This window comes from Embiotoca jacksoni, unplaced genomic scaffold (genome assembly GCF_022577435.1).
Source record: "Embiotoca jacksoni isolate LCO1_2020_lvr unplaced genomic scaffold, fEmbJac1.0.p SCAF_10, whole genome shotgun sequence".
NCBI classification, from domain to species: domain Eukaryota; kingdom Metazoa; phylum Chordata; class Actinopteri; family Embiotocidae; genus Embiotoca; species Embiotoca jacksoni.
Window position 1 is genome coordinate 17680663 of NW_027185230.1, and position 27758 is coordinate 17708420.

Sequence of the window (27758 nt, forward strand, 5' to 3'; positions counted from 1 at the left end):
TTGTTTGAAAGCTGATCTTCGTGCAGAAGGCAGCTCATAGCATTGTGATGTGAAACCTGCGAAGCATGCGTTAGTACATTTTCAGAATTTCTTTTAACAAAATTGAATAAATTATCATTCAAATCAGACCTTATTTAAATTTTACTAAACTATTAGCAGCCTGAAGGGGATTTACTACATGTGAGGTTTTTAAACTGGGATGTTGAAATGCTGTTCAAAATGTATAATAGAAGTTTTGGTATACCATTAATTGCAAAAAACTGTAGATAATCTAAATATCTTCCGACTTTGTTTAATTATGAAAGGATGATGTTGAATGGTTTGTATAAGGTCAACTGTGAGCAAAACTTACAGCATCGATTGCTGCTTAATGTTCATTCATCATACAGACATGAAAGAAGAATTGAATTGACTGTATTTATAAATAAATGATGACATGAGGGGAACATATATTTAGAGTAGACAATCTGTTTGAAAAATTTCATTTATTTAGTTTTTCCATGTAAAAATATACATCAAGGGAAGAGTACTGCAAAAATCCTTTGAAAAACTTTTCTTTTCAACGATTTTTTTTGCATTATAATTCAAAATGCTGGGTTTGTTTAATTTTAATACAATCTTCAAAGATTCTTTGACATATACGGTATCTGTTGAGGGCTGTTTTGACAGTTACATGGAGCGAAGCTGAATTTTAACACGTAGTCATGCTGAAAAAAAATAGTTTTACATAATTCCATGAAAAAAAAGTGAAATGTTCAAAAGTAAAGCTTAAAAGGTTTTTGTACATCTTCACATGTCAAAATAAAGAAAATACAACTTTAAAATGCTGGCCACAAAATGCACTTCAACATTATGCTCGTGTCTGTATATGACAACGATAAAGACGAGGACACAAATCTGTGGCAACTCTAACACGATACGAGCGTGTAACATTGTACATTTGACTCTATTGTTTCCCAAGAAGATGCTAAGATGATATAAAATGACATGAATATATAGTAATGTGAACTGCACTCCACAAGCTTATTATTTTCTAAAATATACAAAAGTTTCTGCAAAGAAAATGGATGTAAATTCATTTTCTTCTTCACTTTTTGCCCCAAATGTAACGCAGGACTTCCCTTCTCCCATTTGTGCGGCACAGAGCTTGATTGCAGGAAGAAATGCTGCCAGTCTACAGAAAGCCACGGACGTTTAATAAAACTAGCTTCTCCAGCTGGCAAATGTTTGAGTACTTGATCTGGAAGAAGAAAGGACAGACAAAGAAGAGAGGGAGAGATTACAGAGAAAGAGTTTTAGTGATTGAGAAGACTTCTGTTTCACCCATCATCTTTATCGATTTGATGTCATGTAGTTTGGTTATTAATAAAAGCCTACTACTATCTAAATCAATACTATATTGAACCGTGACTCTTAAGTGTTGCAATTATTCTATGGACAATTGTTGTTTCGTTTTTTTAAGCTGGAGAAACAAGCTGTAAGTGAAACCACAACTGGTTCAGTAAAGCACATACATGGCACTCCATAGAAAGAGGGGACTTTTATTGATTATTAGCAAAACAGAGTGTTTTTATTCTCATTGTATGTCTTTTATAAGTTTCCTAATCCCATTAGTGGGTTTGCTGTTGTGATTTTTCCTGCAGAAACTTTTAAGTTACGTAGAAAAAAAAAAAATGAATCGGTGAAATCTAATCGAATTCTTTATTTCATTGTTAAGATTTGAGCACATTTGCATGTTCTTATTAACAATGCTCAGATAGTCTGAATTGGTTTCATTAAATTCAGTGCTTCTCTTAAGTTTGCTTCCCCCATTGGGAATCATGGTGGTATCTTTTCTTTTTCTTTTTTTCTTAAATCAAAAGTTAAAATGCCCCATTTTGCATAAATGTGAGAAAACAAAGGGGTCCGCTATTCGGATGTGGCAGGGAGCCAGGGACTCTACAAGTTAATGTCTAGTGAAAGAAGAATACGAGAATAATAAAATAGTAAAGTGGAGGGAGACACAAGAGAAAAGAGAGAGAGAAAGAAGGATTATTAACAGCACGTGAATGTGTCCAACAGGCTAAAGCCTTCGTCTCCACACACTCCTGCACACTTCAGAGTGCATTCCTCTGGAACGCACCCCGGGGGAACACTGGCTGCCATGTGACACACAGCAGCAAATGGAGGGAGAAGCAGCACAGGAGAAGGAGAGAACGAAAAAGGTAGGAAGCGGGACTGAGGGATGAGAGACGGGAAAAAAAAAAAAAAAAAAAAGAGGCGCGTAAGGACGGGGATGAAAAAATAATACAAAAAAATGGAATCGCAAGGGGGTAAATCAGTATGAACGTGCTGCTCCGACATTACATTTCAGGTACAGATACTTCCCGGCGTGATGAACCACACCCACACACTTTAAGGTAGAGTAGATTTTTGTACGTGTAGCGCTGCACAGCATTTATTGCATTATTTATCGGATTATCTTTTTCAACATGATTTATTGGATTATTCATTTCTTGTCGTGATTCCACTCGCGGTGCCAAAACGGGAAACATCCACTGTTTGCTAACACGGAGGAGCAGCGATACGCCGAGTCTGACTCGAGCTGAATAAAGGGAGGAGGGAAAAAGATGAAGACGAGGAAATAAATGAGGTTCGATGAGGTGGTGTTAAATCTGCGAGGTTGTACGGGGAGCTGCTGTTGTGGAAGACGAGATGTGAACTTCAGCAGAGCTCAAACAACGCAGACACAAACGGAGAAATGTGGCTCTGCCTTCTCATCACTTCATTCACACTGAAAACACAAATTCAAACTTAATGTATTGTCCTTACTTACTGGTTTGCAGATCCAAACGTGTTCCCGGTGAATCCTAAAAAGAAAAGGACAACATGGTTAACTGCGTAATTGGAGCAATAAAACCCGACTGAGACTTTGCCAACAAGTCGTCATTTCACAGGATATCAGTCATTTGTGACAAACGTCAAGATCTGTGTGTCTATCTGGGGGTGGGAGGTACTGTCTGATGTACAGTAAGCATATAACAAACAACAAAGCCATTAAAGGCTGCAGAAAAAGACGACGTTTATAAAAAAAAAAAAAAATGAGTGGGAGGAAGACGGCGAGCATGGAAACTCAAAGAAGTGCATCTCCATCGTCTCTGCAAACAGAATAATATCTGCAGGAATGCAGAGTGAAAGTTTAATGGAGGCGAGTTCACCATCCAGTGCTTCAACCATCAGTAGAGCCTGACTCATTCTGGGTTAATAAGGCCGATGGCTTCTCTATAAGGCTGTAAGGTTCTGTTGTGAGTGTCTATGTTAAGTTCCCCGACATGACTTATGTTGAGATTTTGTGTTATATGAATACAATTTAATTGAATAGCAAAATTAGGAAGTAAAAAAAATTAAAAATAAAAATCAATCCTGAAATGTGGTTATGAAAGTGATAAATAAGTTGAGCTCCATCAATAACTATTCAAATATAAGTCACATAACCTTCATACTGGTGTTCTTTGATCTACATGATTGCTTTTTTTTTTTTACACATATTTTCATTGTGTTTGAAATCAGAAATTGATTTTGCAGTAAAGAAGTTTGGACTTGAAAATGTTTTACTTCTACGCTGACAGTATCGTCACGACACCGTAAAGAACAAGTTTGGTAATCATACTGTTGTATGACAATAATTGTTGTTCTCTATGTTATATTATACATATTTGTCTGCATTTTCAATGAAAACAAACTGAAAACATCCGACTGCTGATACGTGAGGTAAAACAGTGCATTAGATGAGTGGCTAGCTGGCTCCTCTCACTGTCTGTGCTGCTTACAATATTCAACTAAATGCTTGCAGGCGAAAGGACAACTGAAGGTAATGAGAGAAGAAAAGAAAAAAACAAACTGCTACTAAAGTAGTCGTCTCACCTCCCGCCTGTGGCTGTTGTCCAAAGCCCGAGAAGCTGCTGGGCTGACTTCCAAACCCCGGACCCTGCTGGGCCAGGCTCCCAAATGACGGTGCGCTCTGATTGGCCAGCGCGCCAAAGGACGGGGCACTGGGGGGGGAAGCAAACCTGAAAACAGAAGCAGACACAGATGAGGTGATAAGATTACAAAAAATGTAAACGCAAAAGGTACGACTGAAACAATACAAAGATACGCTGAGTGGGGCTGATGAGACTAAATGTATGAAATCATAAAGCTACAGGGATCAGAGCCACATAACAGCCACACTTTAAACCAACAAACTATCCAGACAGAAGAGGAAGAAGGCAGGTGAGACCATAAAATTATGTCTAGCGTGTATTCCTTGTTCAGTTCCAAATAAAAATACAAGCAAGGCAGAAGGATTTAAGATTGTGTATGTGTGTTTTTGGATGTGTGAGGATTGAGAGGCTGGGATTTATGCGCTAATCCCTTCGACGGGGACCCACGCCCACCGACTCCCAAGAGAGAGAAAAGAGAGTATTAAACAAAACACGGGGGGGGGGGGGGGGGGGGGGGGGGAGCAGGCCAGTTTAATCCGCAGGCAGCATGACCCCAGAGTGAGATTATCTGAAGGGAATAATCTAGCCCTGCAACGGGATCTATGGTTGTGGGCACACAGCCACGCTCACTGCTATCAAAACACATGCACATGGTAGGCACACAAAAGGTTAAGAAAGCTCAGGGAGTCATTACAGCGGAAATGACGAGAAGGAGAAGATTAAAAATCAATTTTCCCGCAGCTTAAAATGAAATTTAACTTTGAACGTGGCTAATTCGCTGGCGGCTGCGAAGAATTTCCCATTCAGTGGTCTATTATATTAAGTAGTAAAATGTCAGCCCTTTATACTCCACAGAACGTCGGTACAACTAATTAGATCAAAACGGCGATCTCAATCATCGACTTGTACGCAATCTCACTGGTAAATGACAAGTTTATCAGCATTTTCATTAGCAGAGAGTTACATCAAATCAAGCGCTCCTTATTTCTCCTCCAACCGAAGCAGGCCGTGCAGAGGCAGAAACAAAAACAAGCCTAACATGTATAGAATATAGATACAGCTTTAAAGGGCAGCGTCAACAAAATTAAATAATAAAAACTTAGCTGGTGATGTGAGGAGAAAGAACCAACAGGCAGGAATGAAGCTACACCGTTGCGTAATTATCTTTTTTACATGGGCGATTATTGCGCAATAAGCCCGCTCGACCTCAGCCGGTAGGTGCACCTTTTAATTACAGCAAGATGTCTTTTAATTCGGAGATAACGCCTCACACCTGAAGTCTTATCTGCTGGAGTTGCAGGAATCAAAATGCTCGTAAAACGCAGCCTCACTTAATAATTTGAGTTTCGGTTTATCGGATCTCAACACTATAGCGTTTAACAATGTGGTGAATGCTGCCCTGCACTTGCTTTTTATGTGTAAAGCTTGCGAGAACACAGATGTGAGCCTGGTGACGGTGGCACTTTCAAACACTATCTGCCACTACGTAATGACAGAAACAGCTGGTCCAATGCGCGTCGCTGCTTTTGCTAAAATTGCATCTGTTTTTGTTGCCCGACGTCAATACCAACGCAGCAACGAGCTATTATCACGATACAGTACGTGGCGCCTCTTACCCAAATCCTCCCATGTTGGAAGCTGCCGTTCCTTCTCCGAACACCTTGTTGGCGGAGGAGCCCATTGGGTTGCTGAATGACGGGCTCGTGCCAAATGATGCCGCACCGCCAAACGCTGGAGAACCACCGAAAGCAGGGGGACTCCCAAACACTGGAGCGCTGCCAAAACCACCTGGAGAAAAGGAAATGAGATAAAAGCTTCACAACAGGACACAGTGGAACATATACATGGACTTAAGGTGCCTCATATTGGATCTGAAGAGAAGAAATAATGAAAGGAGGCGAGTCATTGTGCCGTTTCTGTGGCTTATGAAGCGTACGTAAAGTGTGAAATGAGTTTATTTGCATAAAACATTTCGCCTATGTGGGATGGTATTTTCCTTTCAGGGAAGGCTTTTACGGTAAACACAGAAAAGCACATCACTGTGAAGAGTCCTGTTCGGACTCCTGTGTAAATATCATAGCACACATCCCCCATACATTTCACATGTAGTCTAAAAAAAAACAGGGCTGCCACACCCAGAAAGAGTTAAACCTCAACACACATGAACAGGTGTAAAAAAAAAAATAAAAAAAAAGAAGAAGTGAGAATTTCAACCATATCTCAGATAAAAGTTCATATTGTTCCTTGTTGTATGTGAAAAGAAACAGCCAGAGTATTACAGTTTAGAGTATTGTTGTGTATACAGTGCATTGCTTCTTTTATAATAGCACACTGACAGCATGCAGACAGGATGAATGCTTCACACCAGTTCACAGCCCTCAGAGTGGCAGAGGAGAAAAGGCTGTACTGAAATTACAGCCAGGCCAGCAGCACGCCCCAGTAAATAATTGATTGAGCTAATGTAACAAGATTAGGTTCCCCGTACAAAAGCCAGCGATCGGCCGTTGGTGTGCTGAGCGGTACCGATGTTGCAGTGGTGTTGAGGGAGAGCTTGGATGGCTGCTGCTACCACTGTAACTACGCATTACCAACCGAGAGCAGCACAAGAAATCAAAGGAAGAAGCTCCCCTCGCATCGTTGAAGGCCATTCAACCGTTCGGAGAGGCTTTAACTGAGGTCGTCATTCTTAAATTCGCCCTACATTAAATTTCATTTGCACCGGATCCAATTGAAATGGTTAATCTGGTATAAAGTGTTGAACCTTTGTTATACGGGAGTTTGATTGGCATATTTACGCCACGTTGAATATTCCTAAAATGATAAATGGACTTCCCCAACATTCAACGTCTTTCCACCATGTAAACTTCAGTTCAGGACAAACACGAAGTGTGAAAAGCACTTTTAGTCGATTGTTTTTAGGTTATAAACCTGAAAACTCCACAGCGCGGTCAGCAGGTCCTCGGCTAACATCAGGAATAGCCCGCTTGGAAATGTGCCAGGATTGTGGCTGTGTGAAAGTTTTGTTAGCTCTCAAAGCCCCATATTCATATAAATATATTTGTATACATTGTTTATGGTGGGTGAGATGGTTCCTTTGTTTTGTTCCTCTTGTAAAGGACTTCGAAGTTTCAAGTTATTGTAATCAGACTTTGACATGCATCATAATTATGAGATAATTAATATTTTTCACAATCTGAGAGTAGTCATAATGTTTTGTCTGATCACTGCAGAGCACTATTGTAAAAAGTAATTTGGATATGAACCTACTCCTATTTACCCATAATACCGCAGCTCAAGTAAAAAGTGAAGTCCCAGGATAAACATCAATTGCATACAATTGTAATTTTTTAATTATGAATAAAAAAAAAGCCTCTTTAAATGAAATAAACATGTCAGATCTTTGGGCCATTGCACTGTGACTTAGCAGTGTTGAGAAGTAACATTGCATCAGCAATATCCTGGCAGGTAATGATGGAGCATCTGACAACCTCACTTCCTGCTCTGCTCGGGTGAGGAGATAAGGCCACTCGCTGGAGCTCGGACGATAAAGGAGAGAGCGATGTCGAGAGTGTGCTGCCGAGTGAAATGGGATTATGTACAGGTACACGGGGCACCACTGCAACCGTCCCACTGTCACTGAACCTCTCGCATCCCGAGACCAGAACCCCTCAAAGCAAAACCCCGATAAAATGTCAAAGATCAGAGTTATCGAATGTCACGTACACGAGCCCCGTCAGGTCAACGCATGTCTGCGCATAATCATCAAATTCTTTTTTTTAATTACCTAATAACAACCATTTTCATTTGCTTGTTCCTCGGCTCAGTTCTAATTAACAGAATTAATCTCCGCCGCGACGAAGCGGGGACAGCACATGAAATGTCAGCGTGGACTGCTGGCATTTTGTGAAGTGCAACTAAGCACAACTTTCATATTGCGTAAGAGTACCTGAGGAGTGAGACGGCACTATTCGAAAAACAACATGGGGGGGGGGGTGCGCTCTCTACCTGCTTTTGATGGTGTAGAAAAGGAGCCAAAGCCCTGAGCGGCGACGCTCCCTGCACCGGTGGTGAAGGTCCCACTAGGTTTCTGCTCCCCAAAGGTGGACTGTCCAAAACCGAAGGTCTTGGCACCGCTATTACCAAAGAGAGTGTTGGAACCTAAAGGAGAAATAATAAGCAGATAAATGTCAGGAGAAATAAACCTTTAACTGGTTTTCATTTGGTTTCTGGTTTCAGAGGTAACATTTACTCTTTTAATAAACTCTTTGATAGACCGTGTTAGCCCACCTGTCTGAGCGGGCTGTCCGAACCCTCCGGTGGAGGCGGCGGTGCCGAATGGGTTCTTGTTGGCGGCGTCCTCGCTCGGTTTGCCTCCCAGGCCGCTGAAGAATCCTCCAGCAGCAGCAGAGCCGGCGGTATTGGCTGAATTTGAACCAAACAGACTCCCACCAGTTGACGGCTGCTGCTGGATGAGAAATGTACAATTTGTTTAACAGAACGGGAAAATTATTATTTTTTTTATTTCATGATGATAGTATTCATAAGTTGCTCTATCGATCAAACAGTGGATGATACCTGTCCAAACACGCTGCCGCTGCTGGGCTGTTGGCCAAACACGGGGTTGGCGGGAGAGCAGCCAAAAGCTGTGATAAGAAAAAAGGCAAAACACAGTGAAGACTTGAGATAGTCTTTGTTAACTCTACATTACTGGATGGCATTTTATATCCACCACACATTCTTCCCCCGGTGTCAGAAAACAAGATGAGCCGACTATAACTTGGACCCCCCCATGTAGTCAAAGAGAGGAATGACAAGCTGTGAGTAACTGCTGAGCTCATACATTGACATCAGCTGTCCACAGAGACACAGACATTCCCATCCTGCTTTGGGAATTTAGAGAATCTCTGGGAACGGGACAACACCCTCCGACACACTCGGGCCGAACCAGGTGTCGTCTCTCCGGCGAGCGATGCCGTTTCAAACAGAAGTGTCACGTTTGGCTTCAGTCACCACAGCATGTGTCGGCCCGTCAGGTTGGTTCTTCATTTTGTACAGCCACACTGTGAGGCAGCGTTAGCTTCAACGCTGTCAGATGTGACTTCACCGTTTGAAGCCGCGTAGCTCTGATTATAGCGCTTATTACGCCACTCGGAGTGATAATGTGATCTTCGGCTGACTGGTTTGAAATTGAGGACCTTGTATGTCTCATTATTTTTGTGAAGGCAGCAGGTGTCAATTTTCAATTCATAGATTGCCACAGAACCAAAGTTTGTGAACTTAAAACGCTGTGTTGATTGACATTTCCCATGCCACATAGCCTTTAGAAGTATATGCCAAAAAAAAAAAAAAAATTCTGGAAAAAGTTTACATTTAAAAACAAAGGAAGTTAGGAAGCAAAAGCAGCAACGAGGATAAACAACTTGTTCTTAATCTGATCAAGGTCAGACTCTCACTCACCTGAGGGCTGTCCAAAGCTGAATCCTGTAGATGAGGAAGTGGTGGTGTTACTCCCAAACACAGATCCTTGTCCAAATCCAGAGCTCTGGCCAAATGCTGGGGCAGTGCTTTGTCCAAACAGCCCTGAGCCGGTGCTGCTGGCTGTGTTGGCGCTGCTCGTGCCAAAGGAGAAGGAACTTGCATTGCTTGCAGTAGCTGCACCAAAAAGACCTCCTCCTCCTCCTCCAGTCGTCGCACTATTTGAACTTGCTCCAAATGCAGATTGTCCAAAAGAAAAGCCACCAGATGTTCCCGTGTTGCTGGCAGGCTGGCCAAAGCCGCTCACCTGGCCAAATACGGATTTGCCAAAACCCGTTCCATTTGATGCACCAAAGGCCGCTGAGCCAAATCCTGTGGCTGCTGGGGCTGAGGAAGCTGGAGGTGCGGCAGGTTGCCCAAACACAGTGCTGGCCGCAGTAATTGCTGCGCTGTTAACAACGGTGGGGGTGGGAGTAGTGGCGGCTGCAGGAGCAGCTGTGTTGATAACTGGTGTGAGTCCAAGGGAACCGCTGTCCGTTGTCGCAGGAACAGCCTGAGTAAAGATGGAGCCGGGTTTGTCGGAGCCGAGCACCTGAAATGCTGTTGGAGGCATCTGGGAGATGGGTGGTGGGGTGGCAGCAGCTAAAGTGGGCACAGGAGCAGACGTGGAGGGGTACGGGGGGGGTTCTGCTGTGGAAGGAGCATTGGCAGGTGCTGGAGGGGTGGCTTCGGGCAGGGCGGTGATGGTGGAGGGAAGGTCTGGGGTGGGGGAAGGTGTTGCCAAAGGAACTGCAGGTGTTGGTGCAGCGGGTGTTGGTGCGGCTGCTGTGGTGTCGGCGGTGGTTGAATCCGCTGCAGGTTCAGGTACGACAGGAGGACCGGCGCTCTCTACAACAGGTTCAGCGGCAGTCGGTTCTTTTTCAGGGGGCGGTGTCGGTTCTGAAGGTTGCAGGGGAGCTTTTGGTTCCTCTGATGGCTCTGAAGGAGCCGCAAGAAGACTACTGAAAGATGTAGGCAGAGCTGAGGCAGTTGAGCCAGACTGGGGAACGGAGAAGGCCGGTTTAGTGTTTGATTCAGGAGGCTTGAACAAACTGCCGGACGCTGCCGCCCCTTTGGACAAATCTGCTGCCGCGGGATCTTCAGCAGACTTTTGGAGACCTGTACCAAAGCTGAACTGCGGCGTTCCCTTGACCATAACAAGTCCACTGTCCCCGAAGGTAAATGCAGTAGCAGATTTAGTGGAGGAATCTTTGGCTTCTTCTCCTTGGCCCACACGTAGTCCAGAAAAACATCCAAGAGTCTCTCCGCTGAGGGTCTTCGGGGGCTGTGGCTCCGTCCTCAGAGCAGTTGCGGTGGGGGTTTGTTTGGCTGCCTCACCTGTTGTGTTTGGAGCCACAGTGGGAGACCCAGTGCCGAGACCAGGGGAGGTGGACTTTGGGGTGAGAGAGAATGGCTCCTCTCCCGTCTGACCAAACATCATCTTGCCATTTCCACCAAAAGAGAATTTATTCACATCCTTCACTGGAGACAAAAAGGGCAAAAAAACAAAAACAAAAAAAAACAGACATGAAGAGGGCCTGAATAGTTGACATCCTACAATTAGTGATACAAAGCTGCTGTGTTGTTTTTACCTTGTGGCATTCCAGCTCCTTGTGTAACTGTGGCAAAACTGAAGCCTGCAGACCTGCAAAAGAAACCATTTCAGTCACAATACAACAACAGTGAGACCTTCTTTAGTTTCTGTAACGTGACACAGTTCATTGTAAAACTGAAAATGTGAACAAGGTATGATTCTTCGAGATTTGATCAGATTTGAGAATCACGCCAATATAGTGTGTTAAATGATTGATTTCTTAATCTGTGTGGTTAGAGGTAAAAAAAAAAAAAAAAAAAAAAAAAAAAAAAAAAAAAGAAGAAGAAGTATAAATCAGTCCCCAGCCTCAGTCTTTCAGTCCATAATCCATGATATGGGTCCAATAGCTACTATAAGCTTCCCCCAACTCCCATTTGATAGAATACATTTATATAAACATTCCTGAGTGCTTGATGCAATGCATTTCAACCTTTTACGTGAATTTGAAATATATATTTTGATTACACTGCATCTTAAAGACAAAAACATACACATACTGTAAAACCTACAAGATAATGATAGGTGCTCTTTGATAACTCACCCTGGAATGAAGGAGAAACCTTTGCTGGTGTTCTGCTCCACTGAGTTAGCAGGAACCACAGAAACATCTGCTTTGGATGGCTGACCTGGAGGACAAAGAGTTGATCAAATCACTCATAATCTGACATTACCAGATTATCAGGGATAATGAGCAACTTTCTGGCCTGTGATTTTTTTTGTGTGTAAAAAGTAAGGTAAGAGGAAACTCACTTATGCAAATGTTTCTAACAGTACTTACCAAACACAAAGCTTGCCTGTGGGTTGGATGCACTTTCAGCGGACATCTTTTGGATACCTTGAGTAGGATTCTGCAGAGACAGTTTTAAACATGTGGAAAAGGACAATTTACTTGACAGAGTAACACATAATCTATTATGCATACATGTATGTGCACACATGTAACAGGAGATCAGCATGTTTGGGTCGTTCCTGGAGAACTGAACTGTACGACAACACGATTTGTGTGAGGAGTTCCTCTGTCACCTAACTGCAATTTGTAACATCAACATGGGAGGGACCCGGGACATTTCATACCCCTGCAGTTAATGGTCTGTCTGCAGATGCAAAACTGTCAGCAATCTGTGGATTTTCGCACGCTGAATGTTTTTTAAAAGCTGTGAGAGGCGGGATACAGCAACACTGAATGTGCTTGACTTTGAGTGTTTAAGTAAAAGCACATGAATGAATAACATGAGATTGCAGGCATTTATTTGTATCAGTTCTCACTGGAAATATCAAACACCACAAAAAAAGTTTATAATACAACAATTAATCTGTATGTGAAAACCAGGTCAGTCTTTGCAAGCAAGTGGTTGGAGTGTAAATCCTTCATATTCTGTATTTTTTTTTTTTTTTTTTATATTGAAAACTGATTAATGCTGTAAAGGTACAGAAATAAAAATAATTGATGTGTTCAAGATATATTTTATGAACTGTACATAAACTGCATAAGGCAAGTGACCGCAAACCAGCGACACAGAAATATATGAGAAAAAAAAAATTGAATGACAGCTTGGTGAGTGATGGATAGAAATGACTCACTCGTTTGGCCTGGTTGGAAGAAACTGTTGCAAAGACCTGAGCTGTTGAATCTGGTACTGAGGAGCTGGGAAAGTCAGAGGGAGAGGAGAGAGAATTAACAAATATAACAAACACTTTACTAAATTTATTTATTGAAATTAGGTTATCCTATTTCATTTAAACGGGTGTCCACATCCTTTATGGACAATGAAAACCTGGCCTCTGCAACTATATTTTGCCTTTCTGCAAGGCTGAACAAATAAATTAAACATTACTCATCCATAATGTCTCATAAGGAGACATAATTGTATACCGTTTGCCTAGTCGACATATTTATTTCTAAAAGAATGCTAATTGAAATTTTTAAATCTGACAATAAATGGAGCATTAATGTCTTGAGAAAATTTATTTTTGGATAACTTAAACATTTTCTTGTAGTAAAATCCTATTTTTGGTAAGAACCATTTGAAGAAATGTCTTTTGAACCACTGCTGTTTGACTGAGAAAACTAGGATATCAGAGCCACAGTCAGGGTTTGCTTTGCTTATTCTTTATTGTGAGCAGGCTTTATTTGGGAAAAGCCCCAAGGATGGATGGCCTACTGAAATATCAGGCGCAAAAAGTGGAGCACAGCCCAGTGAGGCAGAAAGACTAAAGGTGCAGGAGGCAGCAAGGGGTAAATCTGAATAACTGAATGAATGAAGGGCCCAATGCAAGAGACGGAGAGAAGGAAATGTAGAGGATAATGGTATGAAAAGACAGTGGGCATACAATAACGCCAAGTAGTCACACTGTTTAGTTCTGGCTCCACTCTCCAGCTCATGGTTGTGAAATCAAACTGTAAACTATGTGTTGACTTTCAGCTGTGCCCCTTTTCATACACTCCTCAAATGAGGAAAAAAATCCCTTTCTACACTACTCAAAAAAAAAATCTAAATGTAAAAAATATGCTATATATCATAATTTTTTTTTAAAAAAAAAGCTGAAAGACAGCGCTTTAAAAAAATCATAATCATTATTTTTTGTTAAAAATCCAGTGTGCTGGAGTAGAGCCACAGCAATACAATACACATCAGCATTGTAATACTTAGGAACAGCACTATGTGACACAGATATGACAAGATCATCAACAATACGACACACATTAGCCTAAGTGAGGTTAGAGAATGGAAGGAAATATCAGCTCTACTATTGACAAAACATATTTTTTATTTTTAATGATGAGTATAATGAGAGTGAGATCCGATGCTTGAGAAAAACAAGCCGTGTCCTCAAAGACTGCGGCCCTGCCAGCGGGGTGCATTAGCAAAATATTAGGTGGAGTCAATGACCTGATAAATCTATGCCGAGGAGACACGCACAAAACAAACACCCCTCGAGCACTCAGTGGCAGACTGATTGATCCAAGCGGGTACAGACGTGATTTAATGCTACAGTGCTAAATAAGACACTTAATGCTGAACATGAAATAGATTAGAAGGACAAAACAGACAAATAAGGACTTTCTCACCCGTGTGAAAAAACAAGAGAAAACTTTTAAATGTCTCACAGCACTTGTAAATAGTGCATTACATAACATAAATGCAACATAAAGCACTGTTTGTGCCAAATCATAGTAAAATAATATTAATACAACAGGGAACAGGTGACATTTTGCTTTGCCTGCATACAAAACAGCAGAGGAAGCACATATCTCGATTTAGGGATTATTGTTTTTTTTTTTTACAACATACAAAGGCATGGACCATCTCTATTTTGAAACCATTACATTTAAACTTGTGCACAAGGCGGTACACATACAGCATTGCATATTATAGGTGCATCTGAGTAATAATTAAATTGCAAGAGAACTACAGCAATGCGATTTCTTCATCATCCACGGCGGGAGCTTGATTTGAACTCATTGACGTGTAACAACTCTTTTCTGCACAACTGCTAAAAAATTATTCAGCAGCAAAAAGCAAAAATGTGTCATCAGTAACCTATAAATATTGCAGGACTATAAGTCCTTCAGTATAAGACAACGAAATGTATTAATTCATTAAGGAAACTTGTGTGTATGGCTGGACCATACTGTATCAGAAACACTAGAGGGCTTTTGATTTGAAAACTCAGTCTTGCGGTATTCGGCCAACCAATGATGTAATTTAATTACTCGGTCACTCACACATTAAAAAAAATTGTCGGATCCGTCCCACTGGTTCAGCCAAACAACAACAAAAAAAAACTATTGAATGCTACCCGTGTCGTCCACACGACACATTTCTTAAGGCAAAATTATTCACTGTAATCCAGTTTTAAGTCAATTAAATTGAGAAGATTTAAGCAATACTGTCATAGAGAGTAAGAACTTTGATTTACTGAGGCACATTCCTTAATATCTAGTCAATATCATTTTGTGGTTTTACCTTATGATGGAAGAAACTGGCACAGGAGGCCCTTTGTCCTTAAGCTCCTGAACATTGACCACCTGAGGAACAGTCTTCAACGTGGACTCTGTCAGGGAAGTGCTGACAGCTGAAACAAACAAATGTACACAACAGCAATTCACACACGAGAATGGGCAGTGTTGATATCGAACAAAAGAATAAGTAAGGCAGATGTATATAAATGAACTGATGTTTCCATGGTGATTTACGGTTGGTTTGAATCACAGAGATGTAAGTCATTCTCAGGGTGCTGAACTGAGACATAAAGCTATATCAGTATCACATTATTTGGTCTGTAGGTCTATGTCTCCCCCTGGTGAATTAAAACAGGCACAGCAATATGATTTAAAAAAAAGAAGGAAAGAAAAAAAAAAAAAAAAGCCTCTTAAAGTGTACAGTGTGGCTAAAAATTGTTTAAAAATAAATAATTACTTTCAATCAACCGTTGCATGTTCTTCCTACCTGTCTTCTGATTGGCCATCTGCCTGCGTAGAGCAGCAGTGGCTGCAGCCTGCTGAGCAGGGATGGTGACGGGTACGGTCTTCTCAGTCGGTGGAGCTCCATGCTTTACGGTCTTTGTGGCGAGAGCGGTGCTGTCGGCGCCGCTGAGGTTGATCTTATTGGTTGGAACTGAAATATCAAACACAATGAGCAACATTTATGAAACGAAGCATGTCTAGTACTGATTAGAAGTCGCTCTATTACTTTGTTCTTTTTTCTTCTTCTTTTTATTGTTGCTGAAATGCAATTTTAAATGTCTTATTTTTTATGGCACGACAAAGCGTTCTGAATTGTGTTTTATAAATAAACACGTGACTCCAAAAAAATTCCAATAATTTAAATGACTTTGAACACCAAACAACTTTTGTGTTGCTTTACATCTTTTAATGAACTAAATAGCAAGAAGCTGGTCTGATTTACTCACCAGGGCTTGCGATAGGGCTGAGTCCAAAGCCCAGACCCTGTACCGGGTGCATTTTGGTTAAAGGGGTGGACTGGATGGCTCCGAAGCCTGGCTGGATGGAGGGCGTTCTCACGACTGTGGGGTGACGAGGCGTGGATAGCGCTGGGGGTAGGACAGTCATGGGAAGAGGTAGCGGCTGTAGCTCCTCCTCTTCCAGCTCCAGGTGAGCCGGGTGAGGCTCCAGGGACTGGGACAGGGATGACGTAGAGCTCACGTCATCCAGGTCCTCGTAGTATTTTGGCGAAAGGAAGGCTGAGCGAGACAAGTTGGCTGGAAGACAACAAATGATGATACAGCTGCATTATGGTAATATATTTAAGGATGTATGTTTTAGAGTTTCAGTATGACATCACTACATTTCACAAATGTTGAATTTTAAGGAGGCATTTGGACTTTTGATAAATTTATGATAAACTTCAAACTGCTGTCGGGGTTACTTATCTAAAAAAAAAAAAAGATACATGTTTAAAATAATCTTTTTAATGCACAGAAGGGGCTTGACAAAATAACTGCAATTGACAGTCAACTCTTAGAAACTTAATTTATTGAAGGAGACCTTTCACTTGCATTTGTGCATGAATGATCAAGCTGAAATACATTTTTAAACTTTCACGCAACCGTAGATTTCTAGTACCTGGTGCAGTCGAGCGGACAGGAGGCATCTGTCCCTTTGAGAGAAAGTTCCTCAGCTGGGACTGTTTGCTGGGTGAAATCTTGACCCCTGGCGAAACATCCAGAATTAGTGTTAAGAAATGATCAAACATGATGTTCCTTATTATTTTTAGATCAGAAAGATGGATACCTGGAGATTTGGTTTTGGCCTTAGGAGGGGTCGTGTCCAGCCTGGCTTTCAGGAGAGCATCCCTCAAACTCTCAAGCTCACGTTCCAAACTAATGAAACACACAGACACAAGACATTTGAAATCGCCAACAACATCAACCTTATTTGATGAAAGCACGTGAACCACCCTACAAAGGCTGCTACACTGGAAGACATGGGTTCAATCTTTATGCTGTTTACTGACCACCATCACTATATTATTACACTGCATTTGTAGGTATTAAACAAGTAACACGTTTTGCTGAATAAATACATTTTCAATCATTCAAGACTTGTTAGATTAACTTGGAATGTCAAGTACATACTCTACAGGTCCTCGTTTCTCAAAGAACTCTAAAATTAATATTAAATACTCTAAAATGAAATATTGATTCAGCCATGAGACTTTCAGTCCTCCATTCATGCTCCTTCTTCCCACCCAGCTGTTGTTGCCGTCGCAGTATTTCGGTTTATAGCCGGAGTGGCTGCTTTGCTGTAGAGGCGCAGTGACGTGAGTTCCTTAATCAGCTGGTCCAATCTGCTCTTCTGCTGGTTGATGATATACAGGTTGTTGGACAGCGTCGTGAACAGACCCTCACGCCCGGGCACAACCATGTGTCTGTGAAGACGACAATCATTTCATAACAAATGTTAATTCATCCAAAAGTTTTTCTGTGTCAAATCTTTTAAATTGCCAGGTGGTCATCTGTCATCTTTTACACTCACCTCTGCTTTTTCTTCTTCTCCAGGTGTTTCTCCCATTCAACATCTAAGACATCATTGACATCCTCCACAGCAAACATAACGTACTGGTATAACCGGCGAATCTCCTGAATAAAGAAAAAAAAAGAAAAAGGTGGTAAATAGACAAAATGTCATGACCACGTAGGCGAGTCATCTCCAGGATTTATAGCACTCATTCATGCAAACATTGTTGGCGTCATCTGTCCTTCAATCTCTCACCTTGAGCTGTTCCTCACTGCGTGGGTCCAGAGGTTTTTTGTACAGCAACTGTCTATAGTTTCTGTCTTTGCCCAGCTCGCTCTGCGTCTTAGCTTCTTCTGCCCCAGCGAAGCCCTCCAATAAGGTGGTCTTCAGTGTGCCGATGTCACCGTGGAGGGACTGCAGATCGCAAAAAAAAAATGGTTAGAAGAGAAGTTTGACAAGATTTGTCAGCATTTTGATTGTTAATAAGTTTAACAATCACAAAAGGAAGCCATTATGGGGGGTAAATCTGTCTGGTGGGCCAGCCATGGTCTTACCTCTGTAGTTTCCTTGATCTCCAGGGTGAAAATATGGAGGTCATCTGACTCTTTCCTCAACTCCTTCATCTCCTCGTTGGTGCCAACCTTAAAGTCAGCTCTTCCACTTCGTGCCTTAAGGTCATCTAACTCCTTCTGGAAGTGTGCAATCTGATGGCAAGTCAAAGACTTAATTAGGTGACAACAACAGTGGATGCACATAACATGTTGTCTTAATAGTGTCCATTACTGTACATATGCAAAAGTTCAAGGCACAAAAGTTTCAAATTTCAAATTAAAATAAATGATAAAGTTTAGTTGGTGTTGTGCAACCTATCTTCTTTATGCAACCAGTAAATATTCACTTAGTCATTGGCCTAAATCAGTAAATAAATTTGAACCTAGAACAGCTGATTTAATGGATCAAGTCACAACACTCTCACTTGCACCACATTATCCCAATGAAAAGTGGTAAATGCAACATGGTACTCCTGTATTGACTGAAGGACATGTCTCACCTCCTCTAATATACCAGCCATGATGGGATCAGAGTCTTTCTTCTGCTGCAGCTGCTTCTCCAGGGCTTTCACACTAACAGCTGCCTGCAAGTGAGAAAGTACAATAAAAATCTAATATTCACAATTGAGCACACAACAAACACTCTTAAAAGAAAAGTTAATATATACACAGTAAAATGTATTCCCAATAAATAAAAAAAAGGACCTGTGGAGCCTGGACTCGGCCCTGGGCAGCAGGAGCAGGTTTCTGGAGGACTGTGGGAGGCGTGCTGGTTTGAACTGGACGCACTGGAGCTGAGACACAACCAATATGATTAGAATAGCAAACCATTGGCACTTAAGACTTTAATGATACTTTATAAAATGTACAAACACGAGTATAATAGTTGTTCTCACCTAATACAGCTGGAGGCTTCGTGGCTGCGAGTGAAGGCGGGGGGAAACTGCTGGAACTGGAAACAACTGTTTTGGGCAGTGAGGAACTGAAGGAGAAAGCTGGCGGTGGAGTTTCCACTGCTGAAAACCTTAGAAAAGACACGGCAGATTCGTATACATGTACACAAACATCGACATGTCGGTCAGAATACTACATGATACTTCATTACCTCTCATTCAGATTCAGTTTCACTGTAGGTGGAGAGGCAGCGGCAAGGCTCTGAGGAACTGGAGCCGGAGCCGGAGCCGGAGCTGGAGCTGGAGTCGGAGCCGGCACTGCTGATGGTTTGACGGAAAGGGTGTTGAAAGAAAAAGCCGAAGGTGCAGAGGGTGTGTCTGAGGGAGGTTTGGAGGCAAAGGAGAAGCCTGCTGAGCCAAAAGGTGCGGATCCCCCTAAGGAGAAAGCTGAAGTGGCTGAAGGGGCTGAAGGGGCTGTGGTGGAGCAGGTAGACGGGACCGTGAACGTGAAGCCCGATGAGCAGGATGACACGGGAGCTGGAGGAACGATGCTGAACGGGGCAGTGATGGAAGAAGCAGCTGGGGCTGGAGGACTGGGAGCAGCAGCTGGAGGAAGACCAAGGTGTGGGAAGGCTGCTGGGGCTGGTGCGATGAAGGCAGCTAGTGTGGGTGGTTGTACCGGTGAACAGAAAATAATTGAAGTCATTACAGGTTGAGCAAGTTTGGACTACAAGCACAGGTTGCTAATGCTATCGGAAACTGGGTTCGGCTTAGAGAGGGGAAAATCAGTTTTTCATGGTTCAATGATCACAATCTTCAGGCTTCAAAGGACTTTGTACAAACGAAGTGAGTTTGAATGGGTAAAAATGGGGATTTTCTAGCCTCATTGACAAGAAGACTCTTTTTTTGTTTGTTTGTTTAGCCAAAGCTCCCTGCACTTCTAAAACAGCTGATGTCATTCAAATCATGTCCTGAATCTTCAACTGGCCTCAAGATTTCATGAGAATCCAACGATTCGATGCAGTTTAGAGGAGGAGAGTGTAACAAGCTACCTTTTACAAATGTTCCCGATGAGCACTGACATGCATAATATGGGCGGACGCTACAATTTACAGACGTCCCGTAAACACCTCGCATACATGTTATTGGTGGATACCAGCTAAGCACATCTATCATAATGCACAACTGTGAGAAATGATGGGCTGTCATTTTTGTGCGATTATGTTTTGTAACTGCGTCGACGCAGGATCTTCCACGCCAGCATTGTGATTCATGTTATAATTGAGAAACTGCCACAACTCCAGCAAATATTAAGTGAAAGCAAAACATAGAAGGATTATCAGCATTTGAAAATACAGAACATTTTGCTTTCAAAACGCAGAGAGCAAAATCAACAAAAAAGCTCATTTCACTTACAAGGATCAAACACGACTGATGGTGTGAAATAGACCTCTAAACTTCAAAAGCGTTTTTGTAATTAAGTCTAGAAACTAAAATGTTTTGAGGAACATAAGTATTGTTTCATTAAGCCATTAGACATATATATAGATATATTCGGACACATTGATGGAGGAGTCGGCTACTTGTGAAATCCAACTCGGCTCCACAGATGAGATGTAACACCACAATTCAAAACCAAACTGGTGACATGTTAAATACGTCCATGGTACCACAGCAGGAAATAGAACAACTGTTAAGCACAATGCAATCAACACATAAGATGATCATCGGTGAAGGAAAAAGAAGATTGGATAGTTCAAGAAGCCCTCTCGACAACATTTTAAACCAACATCCTGGCAGTTTACGGTTTGCTGGCTTTCTTACCTGGCCTGGGCGGTCTCTCTCCTTCCAAGGGCAGAGCGGTGGGAAGCGAGACGAGTTGCTTCACCCCAGGATTGAGGTTGAGCAGAGAAAACGGGCAGAGTAATCCCTCCGTGGATAGCATTAGCATTGTGGGCGCCGGGGGCAAGGTCTTCTCGTCGGCTTTGAGAGGGTAGAATGATTGGAAACGAATCAAGAGTCAGACAGACATCGAGAAACTTTCCACACAATACTTTAACATATGTTTCATATAATTTCACAGAACATACCAAACCCCTTTTCTCCACTTATTTACTTGCCAAAAAAAATAAAACACATGATTTCTCTTCCTCCCTGGTGGAACATCTCATTTCCTTTCACCCCAACTCCCCTCACATTTTGTAACCTTCCACAGATCAGAGAGTCTGGGAGGAACTTTTAAGATCTCTGGTAAGCAACTCTGTGAAAAGTCTATTGAGTAAGATCCAATCTGTAATGGACAGCAACAAACTTGAAAAAATAAAAAAAAAAGAAGCTTATTTGGTGTTTTGTGACAGCTCTGTGCTTCCAACTAACACAGCAACACAAGGAAAATGAAGAGCGAGCATTATCTGCACTATGCTGAAACCGCTCGAGAGGACAAAATGCAATTTCTCACATTAATCGTGAAAGTGTCGAGAACATTCGAGCACAAAGACTGTATTTCAGCGCAGTATTTATCTCGTTGACCTTGGCTTTTTCAATCCCTCAGAGGTTAAAATCCACCAAGTACCCAGTGTTCACTTCAAAAAGTCACTCTGTTGCCACATACAAAAACAAAATGTAAAAATGCCTGATTTTGGTAAAACAGTGCACTGGCTTCTTCTTCTTGCCAAACCCTCAAAACCTTTTCCACTCTTCACACCCACTTTCCTGCACTTCCCCAAAGATCTCTCCGTGTGCTCGGGGCTGCAGACTAAATGACAAAACAATCAATAATGAAACCGAGTATTCACAACCCAAATTAAAAGATACATTCATCACATATCCAATGCATATCTATATATATATATATATAGATAGATAGATATACATATATCTATCTATCTATCTATCTATACACACATTGAAAATGACACAGAAATCTCCAGGTGACATGATCTAAAGTTCAACATGACACCGGCACAATGCAGAGAACCAAAAAAAAAGAAAAACACAAAACTACTGCAGCTAATGTTTTTAGTCGTGGAACTAAAGTTGAAAGGCTTTGAGAGAAGTGAGGAGTGAGAGAGTGAAAGAGAGATTGGACAGACGGGAGTGGCACACGGTAAAAACCTCATCAGCATTCTGCAACAGGATCGTCTGGGCTTTGTTGTTTGTTATGGTCCTCTAGCTTGTCTGAGCCATTTTAATGAGTGCAATTTTTTTCTTTTCCTTCACATAACTCTCTCGCTCTTCTCGATTTGCTTTGCCTTCCTAACGTCTCACTTTCGGATGAAGATTTTGATTGGACTACAATCACGTCATAATGTTGCTCAAATTGCAGGTTTTTTTGTTGTTCCTTTTTTCTTGATCGGGGAGGGGTGGGAGTTCTTTAGAGTGAACAGCGAGAGATGTGACTAGACAGCAACAGAAGCTTCTACGTGAATGTCTGGCAGACCGGGCCGGCTAAGATAAAACAGTGCACTGAGACGGGAGCTTATCACTATTCTTTACACACGCTGCAATACAGCACTGCGGTGGATGCCGCATGCACAAAGAAAACCTGATGGAGTTGAGCTTTGTCTGATCATTAGGGGAGTGCTCACCGCAACACATTTTGAAGCTGAAACAAAGACAGTGGGATGCAGTACAAGAGACCTCGACTGATGACAATTAAGCTCAGAGAGAGAGGAACTGAGACGTACACGACAGCAGATCTTCTGTGTGTAGTGACAGAAGGCTGCATGGTGTTTAGTGCACCGCTGCCACAGCGTGATCTCTTGAACAAGGCACTTCACCACACGTCTTTGCAGTAATGGTACGGCAGCAAACAGAGCCCACTGCAATGAGTGCAATCAGAGCAGCTCACTAGACACTTGAGTGTATCTGTTGCTTTTGCTGAATTGATCCAGCTCACACCAGGTAGAATTCACGTTAAAAATCAATATAAATGTCCTCATCCGTTTATGTTTCACAGATTATTTACGACTTGCAGCAGACATCAGACCATAAACACCGTAATCACCATGCTTTCACATTAGGGGCCCTAAAATATACACAGCCATATTTTTTTAAGTGATGTTATAGTCCATTATTGATACCCGCTTTATCCTGTACAGGGTCACCGGGGGGTAGGGGTGGCTATCCCATCACACTTTGGGCAAAGGCAGGGCACACCCTGCACAGACCGCCAGTCTATCACAGGACCAGCACTTAAAGACGGACAGAAACAAAGACCATTCATGCAGTCATTCACCTCGAAGGGCAATTTGTAGAGTCACCAATTAACTAATTGGACGGTGGGAGGAAGCCGGAGAACCCAGAGAACACGCAAACTCCACAGGAAAAGAGATTTGAATTACTTCACCTCATCAATACAGAAACACTGTAATTACCATACTGCCATAAAGCAGCCCTGCTCACTCATTTGAAACCCTATGCCACCTCAGCAAAAAAATGCTATAGCAAGATTAACTAAACTTTGATCAACAGTTGCAATGTGACTGAACATCAGAAAGCTATTTGCTCGAAGTGTTGTTGAACGGTGGTGAAGTGGAATTTACTGGGCTATAAAACTGGGTAACTGAGCAGAGGTTCAGAAAAGCCAGAACTCAACGATGGTTATCAGACATAAGCAGAAGTACACAGAAAGCCAAAAATGGACTTACTGATATAGATTTCCTGCTGGTTGGTGAAGTCTATAGCCAAGCCGAGCGGCAGAGTGTCTTCACTTGTGTCAGTGACTGGAAGTTCGGCCCTACTTGCATCTTCTTGGAGCCAAAGTTCCCACATCTGAAAAGAGGCATCGAGCAGGCATGGTCGTCAGTCAACACAATGATTTGGTGTGTTTTCTTTAAACTAGGCAGTAATTATTCAAACAAGCTTTACAATAAATCTGAGGATCAGTGCTGCATGTAATCAATTGTAGCTTGACTCAAATCAAGTGTGATTCACTAACATTACACACACAAAAGAAAACTGAGATAAAACTAATGGTGTTAACTGATAAAACTTCAGCCATCACCAGCTGGTCTAAGTGTCATCCAGAGTTAAGTGTGGGGTAGGTGGATGTAAATAAGTAGCATTTAAATGGAACTCTATCAGGGTCACATTTGACTCTACATTCAAACATTTCAACACATTTTTTTCCTTTTTCATTTAAATACCTTGTCGTCTTGTCTGGCAATGACGCTGACCTCGATGGAAGCTGCCGATGCAGCAAACACAAGGTCCCTGAAAAAAAAAAAAATCAACGACACCAACTTAACATGACGTTAAAATCAAACACCAGGTTTGATCTCAGAAGTGCGAATGCTTTAGGCTGCAGCACACACGCCTATAAACAGCGACGGTTCTCACCAGTCCTCGACGTGACTGAGGAAGTAGTGGTGCTGTCGCTCCGTGCAGCTGCCGTAGACGCTGTCGCCAAAGTTCAGGTACTTTGTCTCCACTTTCTCGTCCTTTTTCTGTATTAACAAAAACAAATAAATAAATAATCACAGTCCAATTAATTAGCGAGATGGAATAAGTGATGTCTGACTGTGGAGGGATTTTTTTTTTAGCAGCATGACTTTTGAGTTCACCGGAAAAATAATGTCACAATTTATAATGAGACATGTTTGCAATGAAACTTTCTATTCTGCGATTTTTTTTTAATTTTTTTTTTTTATCATTGATCTTAGGATTATGTGATAAAAATAATTAAAGTTGTGAATTTGAGCTGCATAAATAAAACGGATTTGACATGACATATTAGTTGTGATTTATGTACCTCTATGCAACAAACAACAAAAAGCCTTAAATGGGTTATTGGCCACTAAGCATCCAACTCATTTAACAAAATATGACAAATTGAGGTCTGCCAAGTGCATTTGGAGCCTTTATGTAACTACAGAGCCAGTAAATGACAATTCAAGTAATACCAAAATGCAGAGATATGATTTGGTTTTTCAAAATTATTAATTAGAACATGGAAGAGCAGCGAGTGCCTTTCTGCTTCCTTGTTGTGGCACTAAAGACTGCGTGAGTTTAACCTGACAAAAGTCAGCATGTGATGTGGCGAATGAAGCGGACGACGGACGGTTGGCGTACTCACAGGAAGGGAGATCAACACTAGTTCGGGAGGTGTCTCAAGAGACCCGTCTGCAGCAGCATACACCACCGCAAACACAAAGGTTCTCAGCCACTGGATGTCCAGAGCTGTGAGAGACGACGGAAAAGAGACGGATTAGTCAGATCAAAGTCAAACACATTCATAACAGGAGGACTCAGGTCTATTACTATAAAGCACTAAAAATCTGCCGCTGGCAGGACGACCAGCTTAGTCGACAGGCGGCCATCACAGATCGTACTTCTTACAGATGCAGGAGTGTTCATGTTACCTTTGACAGGCTCGTCAGTCGTGTAGAAATGTGGACACGCGATCACTTTCTTTTCTTCTAGTACCTTTACAACAGAGTAGAAAATCAGTTGCTGCTGCTTTCGAAGACGATCAAACAATTTATTTGAATTAGGTTCACTTACTGGTGTATACTGACTGACTGTGGCGTTAATTTTTCCGGCAGCGACTTGCTTTCCTTTTGGACTCCAGCAAACTGTATTAAACAAAGTACACAAACTGCAAATTGAGCCACATCAGAGCTACGGAGCAGCTCAACTTAAAAAAAAATGATGTTAATAGTCTCTCACTCACTGCAAGTGATGCCACTCGAAGCGGGGAGCTGGGCCTGCAATTTGACGACGTCGGTTACATCCAAAATCATCATACTGCCATCGGACAGACAGGCAGCCAACATGGACGCATGAGCAGGATTCCACATCAGGTCCTGCAGTGAGGTACCGGGAGGCACAGCTGGCTGCAAGGACGCGAAAGGGAACTTCTGCGGTCTCGCCTGGGGGGAGAAAAAAAAAAAAGGTATACAAAACAAACCAAAAAAAAGATGAAAGCGCAATCAGTGAATTTGTCCGACACGAGGACATTCGGCAGCTCGAAACGTGGACAAGTGAAGTAAAACAAGTTTCCACTGGATTTTGTGAATCTGAAAATCATTAACGCGGTCACCTTGTTCACGAAGGTGCGGACATCGTAGAACGTGAGGGTCAAACGCGCTTCGTCGGACGCGCCGCACACCGACAAAGTGAGTTCATCACAGCTGAGAGCCAAGTGGTACAGAACAAGGTCCACAGTCACCTCAGCCAGCGCCGGTATCCCCTTGGCTGCAGCGCACAGGGAGTTTGGTTGGAGTTAATTGGGAGTAAAAGACGTGAATAATACGACAATCACAGTGCAACACCGAAAGGTTGAAACCTCTCTCTCGTACCTATTTCATTGGCGTTTCCGTCACCTTTATCGGCAGCCAAAATATCTTGAGTAAAGTAGACTTTGAATGTTCTGTCGAGACCCACAACGGTTAAGCCGAACTTGTTAGAGATGGTGAGCAGACTGGATCTGTGCTTCGGCAAAACTTCAGTCGGCTCAAAGACTCGAGCTTTCTTCATCTGGCGAAACTGGAAATCCTGCAAAAGAAGAAAAAAACAAAACAGGCGCTGTGAGTTCATGATGACCAGCTATTATTATTATTATTATTATTATTATTATGGGTGGTAAACAATAAACAATGCTTATTAAAAGTAAAACAAGTCAGAAAAGCACTAATAAACTGTAAACATTGCTTCTACAGCTGATCTTGCAGGAACTTGCGTGACACGTAAAAAAAAAAACTAAAAAAAAAAAACGCCATACTTTCATTTAAAAAAAAAAAAAAAGGGGAAACTTATTTGATAACTTTTAACCAGTTAGGAACAACACAAGAAGCAGAGATAAGACGATAGCAGGCGAACACGTGACGTGATGCAAAAAAAAAAAAAAAAAAAAAAGCTATTGGTGCTTAGCAGCTAAGCTAGCCACATGCTAACCTGTCAACACAAACAAAGAGCCTTACTTTCATCTCCCTCTCCAGCGGCGCGTCCGTGTCGTCACTCATGTTGGAGGATTGAAGCTGCTGCTCTTTCTGCCGGTCTGTTGTGTTAGTTTATTCCCTGCTATGGTGTAAGTGAGGCGGTTTTGTTGAGCCACATTGGGGCAGTTGAAAAATACACGGCGCAATAATTCTTCTTCTTCTTCTTCTTCTTCTTCGTCGTGGTCGTCGTGATCTTCTTCTTCTTCGCCTGTTTCTTGTTGGTAAACCGCTCTTGGGTGCATTACCGCCACCTTCTGTTTCGGAGGGAGAATGAGACGATTAAATCCTTCAAAAAAAAATAAAATAATAATAATAGGTTAGGTAGTTACTTTATTAATCCCCAAGGGCAATTTTTTTTCGCTACAGCAGTATACAGGAAGCAATAAGATAATAATAGAATAATAAAAAGCAATAAAATAGCAGTAAAAAATATTAAGTATAACATACACAGTATATACAGTATATACAGTACAGTATATATCTATATATATTATATACAAACAACCAAGAAACACAGACAACAGTATTATTGTTGTGTGATGGTAATAATAATAAGACAAACAAATACCAGGATGCCTGGGACTACAACTTTGAGCTCATATGCGAAATCTCCTTTAGAAATATGGGGTACAATATTTAGTAGACTGTATTTTGGAATAATCAAGAGTTAGGATACATTGAAAGACAAAAAATATATAGGCTGTGTAGCTCAAAGCATAAAAAAAAAACCCACAAATATATGAAGAAATATTATTTACCAATTCCCAAAAAGAGCACTTCCATGAAGCCCCTTCTCCATCCTGCTGGGATGATTATCTAACAC

At 41.8% G+C, this 27758-nt stretch overlaps 1 protein-coding gene across 5 annotated transcripts; it reads right to left on the reverse strand.

Moving 5' to 3' along the window:
• Nucleotides 1-468: 468 nt before the first annotated feature.
• Nucleotides 469-27109, reverse strand: nup214 (nucleoporin 214). Of its 5 annotated transcripts, none has more exons than XM_069171328.1 (36): nt 26918-27109; nt 26297-26492; nt 26038-26192; nt 25669-25867; nt 25500-25570; nt 25358-25421; nt 25072-25175; nt 24336-24442; nt 24143-24209; nt 23645-23768; nt 20820-20978; nt 19208-19655; nt 18999-19126; nt 18808-18896; nt 18603-18686; nt 18106-18255; nt 17807-17965; nt 17570-17673; nt 17283-17462; nt 16826-16914; nt 16658-16744; nt 15985-16293; nt 15522-15689; nt 15039-15147; nt 12652-12715; nt 11849-11918; nt 11612-11696; nt 11069-11121; nt 9420-10958; nt 8538-8605; nt 8250-8424; nt 7968-8120; nt 5579-5750; nt 3904-4049; nt 2816-2849; nt 469-1240 (listed from the first exon to the last, which is right to left on the reverse strand). In XM_069171328.1, the coding sequence occupies exons 1-36, from the start codon at nt 26957-26959 to the stop codon at nt 1204-1206; spliced, it is 5988 nt and encodes a 1995-aa protein (XP_069027429.1). In that variant the 5' UTR covers nt 26960-27109; the 3' UTR covers nt 469-1203. The 5 variants fall into 5 exon arrangements, with proteins under 5 accessions (XP_069027429.1, XP_069027420.1, XP_069027438.1 ...); XM_069171319.1 differs by having other exon boundaries at nt 8250-8427; XM_069171337.1 differs by having other exon boundaries at nt 469-1952; nt 8250-8427.
• Between the last annotated feature and the right edge of the window lie 649 nt (nt 27110-27758).

Coding starts and splice junctions, on each gene's coding strand:
- nup214 (XM_069171319.1), bottom strand. CDS start 26,959: ATGAGTGACGACACGGACGCGCCGCTGGAGAGGGAGATGAAA. Junction 19,127..19,207: donor AAACTGAATCTGAATGAGAG/GTAATGAAGTAT, acceptor GTCTTTTCTAAG/GTTTTCAGCAGTGGAAACTC. Junction 18,687..18,807: donor GCCGAGTCCAGGCTCCACAG/GTCCTTTTTTTT, acceptor TCTCACTTGCAG/GCAGCTGTTAGTGTGAAAGC.